The sequence below is a fragment of the Brachyhypopomus gauderio genome, chromosome 21 (genome assembly GCF_052324685.1).
Source record: "Brachyhypopomus gauderio isolate BG-103 chromosome 21, BGAUD_0.2, whole genome shotgun sequence".
Lineage (NCBI taxonomy): Eukaryota > Metazoa > Chordata > Actinopteri > Gymnotiformes > Hypopomidae > Brachyhypopomus > Brachyhypopomus gauderio.
Genome location: NC_135231.1, coordinates 1,107,658 through 1,118,676, shown reverse-complemented (window position 1 = coordinate 1,118,676; position 11,019 = coordinate 1,107,658). Strand labels below are relative to the sequence as shown.

The window sequence follows — 11,019 nt, the reverse complement described above, 5'->3', positions numbered from 1 at the left end:
CAAAAATGGTGTAAAACATTTTTCTATACCTTTACCGATTCATAGATGAATTATAGCGACCCTCCATGTCGCTATACATGGTCCTCAACGGGATCATACTTATTTAAGCTTTCTTAATTAACTTCGATGCCAAAAATACAGTTTTGCAGAACTGATTTTTTTTATTGATTAATTCACCAAATGCTTGGAAGATTACATCACGATATGTGTAGAGCATTTTTCCTTTATTTTACATGAAAACTTTACACTTTGTATTTCTTCTTACTGTATATATTTATACTCCCCATACGTGAGGGAGACAACAAGGACATATATAGTTGCAAGGGAAGGAATGCTTTCAGAAAATATTTAAATGCACTTCCAAGAATTAAATACATCCGCATAAAAATGCATCCAGAACTTGATATGCTCTGGTAACACAGAGGCTTGATACTGTTGGATTGAAGTACAAACATGTCCGCATTATACATTACTTGTGTTTACTAATGTTTTTTCCTTGGTTTTGCTTGCTGTTGATATGGCAACACTGGCTGGAGAATAATTAAGCAAGCTGTCGGTCTCAGTCATACTCAAATTTGGGAACCAGCTCAGATGATGGTAGATATGGGAAGATAAACAAATCAGTCAACAAAGCAAGCATGCCTCAGACTGACAACTGTTTACCACACCATTGGAGAGTTCACACCATATAGGGGAAAAGGGGGAAAAACAGGAATGCAAGACACCAACCTTTCCCTCACAGACCAAATGCAACTTCCGCTTACTGCATCTTCTAGAAACTAGCGAGCCGAATGAGCCTCGTGCCAGTGTATACTATTGCATGGTTGTAAATTCTCAGGGAGGGAGGAGGAGAGCGAGAGAATACTAAACGAAATCAACAGAATGTCAGAAATGTTTGAGAGCAGACACACAACATCCACCTTCTCAGGTCAAGTTTATGATTCCCCATGTTTCAGAATAAAACACACTCATCTCTTACAGGACCTTCAGTGCTGTTTCCCCAGACAAGCGCGCCATCACAGGCACACGTGTGCAAACCTGCTATAAATTACAAGCTTGTAATTATGATATTCAGATTCTTCTCCAGCTCTATGCATTTGGAAATTGCTGTTTGTTCACTTATTAAAATGAAGACAAAATAATTTAACCGATAAAGACAAAAAACAAAACCAAACCAACAACAAAAAAAAACATCAAACATAAATCAACTGAAACAATCAAACAGTATTGTTAATAAATTATACTTGTTGCCATACAACCTCTGCGCCCTTACTGGACCAACGACTAATATGCTTTTGAGTCACAGCTGTTGAACAGTCAACTTAGAGGAGAGCTCTGCAGAGTCACAGTGCTGTTCTGTACTGCAGGGAAAGCGAAGGATGAACGGGTGAGGGAGATCCAGTGTGGGGGGGGGTGTGGGGGGGGGGGGGGGGGGGGCTTTGGACCCCCGCGGCCCAGAGTGAACAGTATCGGCATCAGCGTTGGTTGCCAGCGTCCCTGCGCGGTCCTTGGTGCTGGCGTGCGGTGCTTGTGCACGCTCTAGGAGGACGGGGCTCGTGCCGGTTCTGCGGGTGCGGCGATGTGGAAGACGGAGCCGATGCGCAGGAAGAAACGTCGCAGGGCGGCACGCAGCTCAGGGATCAGGTCGAACTGCATCATCTCGCACAGGTAGGGGTAGTAGCAGGACGCGTGAGCCTTGAACTGCAGAGGGAGATGGGAGGGGCCATCAGCACAGCCAATCAGGAAGGTCGCTATTCATGACGGGACACAAAGAAACGAGCACGAACGTGGCCGCCGAACTCGAGGCATACGGCAGCCGTTTAAATGGAGACTAGCACTGCCAAAAGATTATCTTTACCCTTTTCAGGAGGATGGTGTTTCCAGAGTGGAACAGAACTAAGAGATACGGTGCTTTAATGTTATCTCCAGCAATGTGAGAAAGGGCAAAAGATTATCTGAATGGGTAGGAGGAAAGTCCCGAAAAATCGGGGTCCTCCTTTACATATGGAGGTTATCGAACAGACAGGCTGGCTGCTTCCTGCACGAGGGGAATGTCTCCAGCCTACGCTCCCGAAGAATAATGGGAATATTCAAATCGGCAGGAAATAACATCGTCAGTATGATTACAAGCACCTACATGGCAGCATGACTGCACCGTTTTCCCAAACTCCCCAACAGGAAGTCACTCAACAGGCACTCCATGTATTTAACATTAGCGTGGCCTAAGGCCATCAGCTGACAGGATGGCATAAGATAGATAGGAGGGGGGAGGGGTGTTAATATTCCCTTTGAAGGTAGGTGCATGTGAGGGTGGTGTGTGTGTGTGTGTGTATAGTCACATAATGACCTTCTCATCAGGCAGTCTGAGTGTTCTGGTGAGTAGTAACAGCAGTGAACTGGTCCAGGCCTCTCGGTGGCTCTCTGAGGTCAGGTTGATGAAGTAAGCCAAGGCTTCGCTGCACACACTGTCAGGAGGGGGTGATATCACACACACACACACACACACACACACACACACACACACACACACACACACACACACACAGCGCCTCATCACCTCCTTCCTAAAGCTTCACATTATTATTACAGTAGATTGCCACAGCACCCTAATGGTACATGGTGCGCATGTCTTCCCCCAGACGCCTTACACGACATCACTCACAGCAGTAGGCGTGTCTGGATATCCGGCCACGCCTCCTGCAGCTGTCCATCAGAGTACATTTGGAAGAGGATGCGCAGGCTGCAGGCTAGGCTGCTGGTCTCCTGCTTCAACAGGTTTGGCTTGGACTTCCCCTTGAATCCTGCAGGCGCAAAAAAAAAAAACACACTCCATTGAACATCTAAAGGCCAGCAACCTTTCGACAGGTCACCTTTCACGGGCAAGTTCGATGCGTTTCCCACTCATTTGCATGCGTGCCACGACGGCCAATCGCATGCCGGGTGGGTGTGACAGACCTGCCCTCCAGAGCGCCGTGCGCTGCTCGTTGTTGGAGTTGAAGTCCTTGGCGAAGGTGTGTGACTCGAGCAGGCAGTCAAGCAGCTTGAAGAGGTGCTGGGGGGAGAGATGGCCATACATGCCCTGCTCAGGGCTGGACTGTAGCCCCGCCTCCTCCTCCTCCAGACCATCCCTCTGCATGGCAGAACCCCACACCCACACACACAAACACAACACACACACGTAAACTGAGTTAATTTGGTGTATGTATGTACAGCATCAACTGCTCTCTCTGAGAAATAGAACGGCTGGAAACAATTTCCTCTGGAATTGCAACGTTCCCTAATGCAACATACGATGTTGCATTTTTTGGCCCTGCTATAAAAAAAACAAACTCACAAAAAAAAAACAACTTGCTGACACGCAGGCTAAAGGTTTTAGGTCGTGTTCCCAAAGAAGGACAGAGGTCTTTAATGTGAGGAGTGTGTGAGGCGAACACACAGAGGTCTTTAATGTGAGGAGTGTGTGAGGCGAACACACAGAGGTCTTTAATGTGAGGAGTGTGTGAGGCGAACACACAGAGGTCTTTAATGTGAGGAGTGTGTGAGGCGAACACACAGAGGTCTTTAATGTGAGGAGTGTGTGAGGCGAACACACAGAGGTCTTTAATGTGAGGAGTGTGTGAGGCGAACACACAGAGGTCTTTAATGTGAGGAGTGTGTGAGGCGAACACACAGAGGTCTTTAATGTGAGGAGTGTGTGAGGCGAACACACAGAGGTCTTTAATGTGAGGAGTGTGTGAGGCGAACACACAGAGGTCTTTAATGTGAGGAGTGTGTGAGGCGAACACACAGAGACGAACCAGAGCAGCGGCCATGTTCTCGGCGTCCTCTTTCTTGCTGGTGGCAGGGTAGAATACGATGTTATCGATGGTCTGTATGAGTTCCAGCTGCACCACACACTTTATGAGCAGTCCTGCGAACAGCCTCTGATCCGACACCCCTGTAACGCACGCGCACACACACACACACACACGCGCGCGCGCGCACACGTCAGCCAGCACAGCTCGCAGAAAATCTCGCGCAGAAACGAAACCGTTTACAAGCAAGGACGATCTTTATGCAGCGATATCGGTACATATCCATTAATAGAAAAATGTTTCCTAGGAGACGGAGCATGACAACGGTGCCCAAAATAGGACAAACAGACTCGAGTGATGACAGCCAGTAGATGGAGGTCACAAACAGTCATAACGGAGCGTGTGCCTGCTTCACGAAACTTCACGGAGGAGGTGGGGAGTTGTGCCTCCCCCGTGGAAGCGTTGGGAGAGATCCACGTAAACGGAGGGAGTCGAGAGGCTTACGTGCATGGGGCTTCACCCTCCACGCCTCATCGCTGGCAGTGGACATCTGACTCTGTCCTCTCTCCGAGAGCGTCTTCTCAAAGCTGCTCTGAGACTGAGAGTCCACCTCCATGTCCTGGAAAACAAGGAGCCACTTGCACTGGACTCTATACGACGAATGTGTGGTCAGATTTTTGGCTGCTGCCTCTGTGGTCAATGTAGGCATACAACGTTTGTAATTTGCGTAGGGGCACGGAGGTGCCAGTTCACTGGCGACTGTGCATGCATGCGTGTGTGTGTGTGTGATATTTACTCATGTTAGTCATCTCACCATGTGTTTCCCATCTCCCACCTCCTCTTCCTGCCCAGCCGGTCGCCATGTCAACAAGCTGTTAAGAAGAGAATAAAATCAGATCAACCCTGGAGCATTTGACCACCAGCATATCACAAGAAAAACTTCATATGCTCCAAAACACAGGCTTAAATGAGACTGTGTAATCATTTCTGTTGTTATTCATTTTCTTGTAGATGTTACAAATATGGCCGTTTAAAGCAGAACCCAAAAAAAAAATCATATGGGGGGGGGGGGGGGGGGGGGGGTAAACGCGAAGGTAAATGAAGATAACGGTGCAACCGCGGGCGGGCGAACTGAAGCGGACGCTATCGTGCCAAAGAGCCGTACGCATGAGGGCTGGTGGACTGGAAGATCTCCAGCATGCAGGCGCAGGTGACGTCCCACACCTCCGCGCTGAACTTCTCCCCGTTCTGGATCACCAGGTTCTCCAAGCAGTTTGTGCCCGACCGTGCCAGCTGCTCGTTATCTGAGGGCAGAGAGAGAGAGAGAGAGAGAGAGAGAGAGAGAGAGAGAGAGAGAGAGAGAGAGAGAGAGAGAGAGAGAGAGAGAGAGAGAGAGAGAGAGGCACACAAGAGGGGTCACGCTCACAGTCAGGCCATGTGCAGGTTTTAGGGAGGGTGCCCATAACGCCCCCTCCCACCCCCCCCCACCCCCCTCCACACTTTAACCTTGCTGCCAGTGCCACCTGGCTTATAACACCATTCCCAGTCCTCCAAATTCTCACGCGATGTACGTGCAGTGTGTGTGTGTGTGTGTGTGTGTGTGTGTGTGTGTGTGTGGGGGACAGAGTCGGCGGAAGCCACACCTTGTTTGACGCACCACTGCAGCTGAGCAAAGATGTCAGCGAGCAGCACTTCACTGAGCGGTTCGTAGAACTGCGAGAAGACGTCACAGATGGCGTAGAGCGCATGGTTACACGTGGTGGTCATCCATTCGGTTTTCTGCGGGAGAGAGGAGATGAACCTTTTGCAGTTGCTTAAGGAAGCCGCTGTCCAGTGGGCGGGTCTTAACCGGCAGCCGGCGCACGGGTGGCCACTCCCACCGGGTGGCCCAGCGCTTCACCTCAGTCTGCTGCTCCGGAAGCTTCATGTTGTCAAAGATGCGGAAGACGATGCGGAAGAGGTCATGCCACCAGTGCTTCTCGAAGGTGTGTCCATAACTCTTCATGATCTCAAACATGACAGTCAGGCCTCTGCAATGTGTGCACACACACCCAGACACACACACACACACACCCTAACGCTGAGAAAAATAACCCACATTTGAGCAAAACAACTCAAATATCAGTGAGGGCATGAGTGATGGGGTTTGAAGCCTGATGGGTCCCAGCCTACCTGGTCCTGATGTCCAGTTTGCAGCGATTGATGATGCAGGAGAGCTCAAACAGGATGGGGAACCAGCCTCGCACCCACACCCGGTCGCCAGGGGCAACGTTCATGTCATCACTAGTGTATTCCCTCAATGCCTGACCACAATGATAGAGAGAGAGAAGAAGAGAACGGGTGAGAACGCAACCCGACGCAGCAACCTGGTCTCAGAAGCTCAAACCTCAGTGTTTGCGGTCAGCCTGTGGCGTGCGGTCAGCGGTCACCTGCGGTCTGTCCGATACGTATTTGGCGCAGTGCCGGATGAGACGGATGGCCTCCATGCTCGTGTCGGGAAACGCGGCGTTGCACACGAACTCGGACAGACACTTCACCGCGTCCTGGAACGAGTCGATGGCAGCTGGGAAGTGCTGCTGGAAGGTGTTCACTGTGAGGGAGGGCAGCGGGAGGGCGAAGGAACTCAAATCCACGTCTCAAAGTAAAAACACACACACGAGACGCGATCGGCGAGACTCCTGGAGAAGTCTGGGCCACTGGGGTGGAGGTGCTACTCACTGACGATGTGTCCAGTGGTCTGGAAGGCCAGCTCCACTATGGACTCGTCGTGGTCCGACGCCGCCTGGTGGAACACCGAGAAGATGTTCTTCCAACCAGAGCGGATGTTAGCAGCCTGGGAGTTCACCATCTGGGCCACGCAACGGATCACCATATCCCGGATAGTGGGAGACCTTCATGAGGAACAGAAGGAAATTCCTGGGGCATCAGTACGGACGCAAGCTGCAGGTTCTTCCTGCTGAGCCCTCAGGTGTTCCCTCATTCTCCACGTCTCCTCTCCTCACCTGTTCTTCTTCATGATGTGCTCAAAGGGCCTGAGGAAGTCCTTCTGGAATCGGAAGTTGGCCAGCTCCCCTTTCTCCAAGAACTTCATGGAAAGCTGCCTCAGCGAGTCCACGGCGAAGATGGCCACATCCTCGTTAGGGTTGCAGCCCACCTGAGCGACACAGCATAGACGTGGAAACGTGAGAAACCGCTAGCGCAGACGCCGCTCAAGGGAGCGGAGGTGCCGACAGTGCTGATGTGATTGGAGGTGTGTGGACCGCCGACCTTGTTGAAGTGGTCTCCTATGACCTGCCAGATGCGGGACCACTGCAGGCGGATGCGGTTCATGTTGTAGTAGGAGATCTCCACGATCTTCTGCAGGCTGAACATGCGCGGCTGGTGAGCCGAGGCCAGCTCGTCCATCGACACCGCACACAACCAGCGCACAAAGTCCACTGGGAGACACCAGCAATACATGGAACATTACGTTTTCTAGTACACTTCCTGTTTCTGGAAGCATGGCAGTTATTGTGACAATTACAACAAACATACAAAAAACCCATAACGGCAGCTCTCTCTCTCTCACACACACACACACACACACACACACACACACACACACACACACACACACACACACACACACACACACGGATACCTATTGCATTTCCATCAAGTCTGGTGGATCCAGTGAAAATTCTGGGAGACACAATGGAGAATTGGATTAAAAATAAAAAAAGATAACCCTTTTTACACACAACCAGTAGACAGACTACTACTAAACCACAGTAATACCTAGTACCAAATTAACATAGCCTCCAACCTTAAGCTTAGGAATTAAAACCAATACCAAGAAGTGCATATAAACATAGACAGATCAACATACAATTTAAAGAACAAGGTCAAGTGCTGTCTGTAGTGTTAGTGGCCATTTAAAGTACTCAACAAACGGGAGTCTTCGGTCTATGTTTCAACCACAAACGAGCCACAGTCTACAATCACAATACCGTTGTACTCAGTAGGCGGGTCTTTATTCCCTTACCTGTCCACAGCTACCACCACACTCTGAGAACTGGTCTCCCCCACAGACTCCTGGATATGCGCCATCTGACGCCTGTCTGGACCCCCAACCAACGTGCCTATGACGAGTCAAGCATGCTGCTAGAGACCAGGTGTCCAGTAATGCACAAACAGAGAAGTCACATCTCATTACACAAACGGAGAGGCCCCGTCTGACCTGGAGACCTCTCAGGAACTGCTCAACTTGGCTCACCTAAGCCCAGGGGCATGAACTCCTCACCGCCGGTGGGGAAGCCCTTCAGGCCACCTCCTTGGTCTCTGATCACCCCGGAGATGTAGCGTGTCTTCACCCCTGTGCCAATCAGCTGTGCCAACTCCAACTGACTGATGCAGCGCAGGATCTGGGCGGGCGGGCGAGAAGGTGCAGGAGGGTTACAGTGGGGCTTTAAGGGAAACCAGGAGGAGATGTTGAGTGGCGGGGAGCGTGATTGCGGGCAGCGCCCACCTCGTGCCACGAGTTGCCCAGGTAGTTGCCATCGGTGTGCGCCACAGTGATGAGGGTCTTGATGGTGTCAATATTCTTCTGCTTCATCTCTGTGATACTGGAGCTAGCTGTGAGGAGGGTGAACCTGGCCAAGGCCTGGATGTACGCATCTCGCTCCAGCTGAACACACACACACACACACACACACGTTAGAGAGCGGGAAAAAGCAAGGGAGGACATATGACAGAGTCAACTTGGGGTGTAGCCCCAAGGGTCGGAGGGCGTCGCCGTGGGATCGCAGGGGCACACCTGCATGCTGAAGATGCATGCGATCCTGATGGCACAACGGATTCCCTCCAGACACAGAGACGCCACATCTGGGTCGTCACAGTCCTGTAGGCCCACGCTGAACGCTGCCAACAGGGGCGTCCAAGCCAACTGTAAAACACAACACGTACATGCATGCGTGCGCACGCGCGCGCACACACACACACACACACACACACACACACAAATAGAACACATACAGGTTTCTTTGTCACCTTCTCTTAACTGAAAAGCAGCATTCTTCTGCACTGCAACCTGCCCTTCCTCCTCGGCCGCTGTAAATGGACCTGAGCTAAGGTGTGGTTCCCACCCATATGGACAAACAAGTTAATGACATAATAATCTCACTCTCCAGCATTCTGGGACTCAAACACCCTCTGGTACACACAAAATTGTACAGGCAGATCTCACAGCTATGTAATTTTTACTCTCTCTCTCACACACACACACGATGAAATGGAGAGACCGTGGCAGGGTTGGGCTAACCCTAACGGCCCCCGAGGGTGGCGGCCGGGTGAAGGGGACGGTACCTTGAACATGGGCCGGACGTGCTCCAGGTGGGTGGCGCTGAAGAACGGGGCCTGGGCGTGGCTCACCGCCTCCATCAGCGCTTTGGCTGTCTTGGCCATCTGCTCCATCTCTACGTTGTACAACAGCCGCCGTTGCTTCTCGCTGGCCACGCCTGTCACCGAGAAGGGGCTTTGTTCACTTGGTGACTACTTAGGCAATGCCTTCAAGGGCACTTAACACTAGTGCTTAGGGGTGGGCGATATGGGAAAAAAATAGTATCACGATTTTTTTCATAAAATCACGTTTTCCATTTTTTATCACGATCTTCCATCAAAAAAAAAAAACAAAAAAAAATTGGGGCTACAAAGCTTTCTTTTTAAGCAGATTTAAATTAATGATATTGCAATTTTCCATGTGCAAAAATTGTAAACAAAAAATTTAAACAACACACGTGACACTGTGTCACGTAGGGGCTACTCAATTTGTCTCTAATTTAAACACTCGCCATCCCCCCCACCCCCCCACCCCCGTCAACTACTTTGGGCTTTGGGCTAGTTTAGGCTGCTGAAGGGCGGGTTTTACACTGACTTTGTGCGGGATATTTTTGTAGGACCTGGCAACCCTGCCTGTTTCTTGTATTTATAGTCCCCGTGTCTGCCATGTCGGTATCGGTTATTTTGTGCTACTTATATGTTTATTCTGTTGCCTCGTTCGTGCTCTAGTGGATTTAACTGTTTCTGTTTCGTCTTCGTCGTAAGTGCCGTTCAGCCTAGTCTTGGTTTCCCCTGCCTTGTTTTGTTCTTTGTGCCACCATGCCCGTTTATATTTCATGTTCGGACTGCCTACCTGTTATGACCCCTGCCCGGTATTACGACTCTGTCCATTGAATAAATCTCGCTCTCCTCAGCGTTTGTGTCCGCCTCCCTGCTCTGCGCCACGCAGTTCGTTACACTGTTAAAGTGCACTATTGCACTAAATATTTCCCAGCACTTTAAACTTAGTTAAATATTTATACATATAGTCGAAATGATTCGATATAATTCGCTTTTTTATCACATTATTTAATGGTGGTTTATTTTCAAAACGCCCCAATCTTAACGTCTTCACGTTCTCTCATGTTTCATCCTGGAATTACAAGAGGCTCGTATTTGTTAACGTAATACAAGAGAATTGTTCAGTCAGACAGATATTTGTTGTGAAACGAAGTAGTTACAATTTCAAGCATTTTAAGTACTTTAGCCTAAATTCCAGCACTTTTCAAACATGAAACACAGCAACATTAAACTTCGTCAAGTAAATGTTCCTTCCCCTGTTCTTGAGGGATGTTTCTTTATACTACCACATATCGTTCGCGCGAGGTGTGGCGGAGTTGCGCACTATGTCTCTTGTGGTGACGGCTGCCCGCATTGTTTTCACTTTCGGCATATTACTTGGGATGTCTACGTCTCAAGTGATTGAATAAATTTGTTGTTTACTGGCATCGGACGTTTTCACGTGTTCTTTGCACACTTTACATATCGCTGTAGTTTGGTCTTGGTCAGTGGAAGAAAATCCGAATCAATTTCAGATTACAGAGGTGGATTTCCTCTTCTTTACCAGCTCCTCGGTTTGGCTTTCAGCCGTCGTTGTCCACGCAGTTTTTAGTTTTTACAAACAACATGGAGGCATGGAAGACGCACAGTTCGCTGTGATTGGTGAGTCATACGCCCTACGTCTGACGCATCGGTGGGAACCAGCATAAAAAAGTCATTGCGCTGATTGGCAAAGGCGATCTATACGATTTCTCTAATTTGGTAGATCGCCTGCGATTCTCCACTCGCCATTCATATATATAAAAATAACAATACAGTTAAAAGAGCCATTTAAGTGGAATGACAGATTTAAACTGACGAGTTTAAAGTG

At 49.6% G+C, this 11,019-nt stretch overlaps 1 protein-coding gene across 1 annotated transcript in view; it reads right to left on the bottom strand.

The window, feature by feature from the left end:
* Positions 1 to 136: 136 nt before the first annotated feature.
* The window catches only part of arfgef2 (ADP-ribosylation factor guanine nucleotide-exchange factor 2 (brefeldin A-inhibited)), a 22,673-nt gene continuing 11,790 nt past the window's right edge, over positions 137 to 11,019 (bottom strand). The window contains 21 exon segments of the mRNA XM_076984537.1: positions 137 to 1,701; positions 2,348 to 2,465; positions 2,663 to 2,801; positions 2,956 to 3,130; positions 3,798 to 3,937; positions 4,299 to 4,413; positions 4,609 to 4,666; positions 4,960 to 5,098; positions 5,438 to 5,573; positions 5,695 to 5,824; positions 5,967 to 6,097; positions 6,224 to 6,384; positions 6,513 to 6,685; positions 6,797 to 6,948; positions 7,062 to 7,231; positions 7,435 to 7,475; positions 7,819 to 7,915; positions 8,050 to 8,197; positions 8,302 to 8,460; positions 8,590 to 8,718; positions 9,138 to 9,289. Of these exon segments, the coding sequence (XP_076840652.1) occupies positions 1,540 to 1,701; positions 2,348 to 2,465; positions 2,663 to 2,801; positions 2,956 to 3,130; positions 3,798 to 3,937; positions 4,299 to 4,413; positions 4,609 to 4,666; positions 4,960 to 5,098; positions 5,438 to 5,573; positions 5,695 to 5,824; positions 5,967 to 6,097; positions 6,224 to 6,384; positions 6,513 to 6,685; positions 6,797 to 6,948; positions 7,062 to 7,231; positions 7,435 to 7,475; positions 7,819 to 7,915; positions 8,050 to 8,197; positions 8,302 to 8,460; positions 8,590 to 8,718; positions 9,138 to 9,289 (2,825 nt within the window). The 3' untranslated portion in view covers positions 137 to 1,539.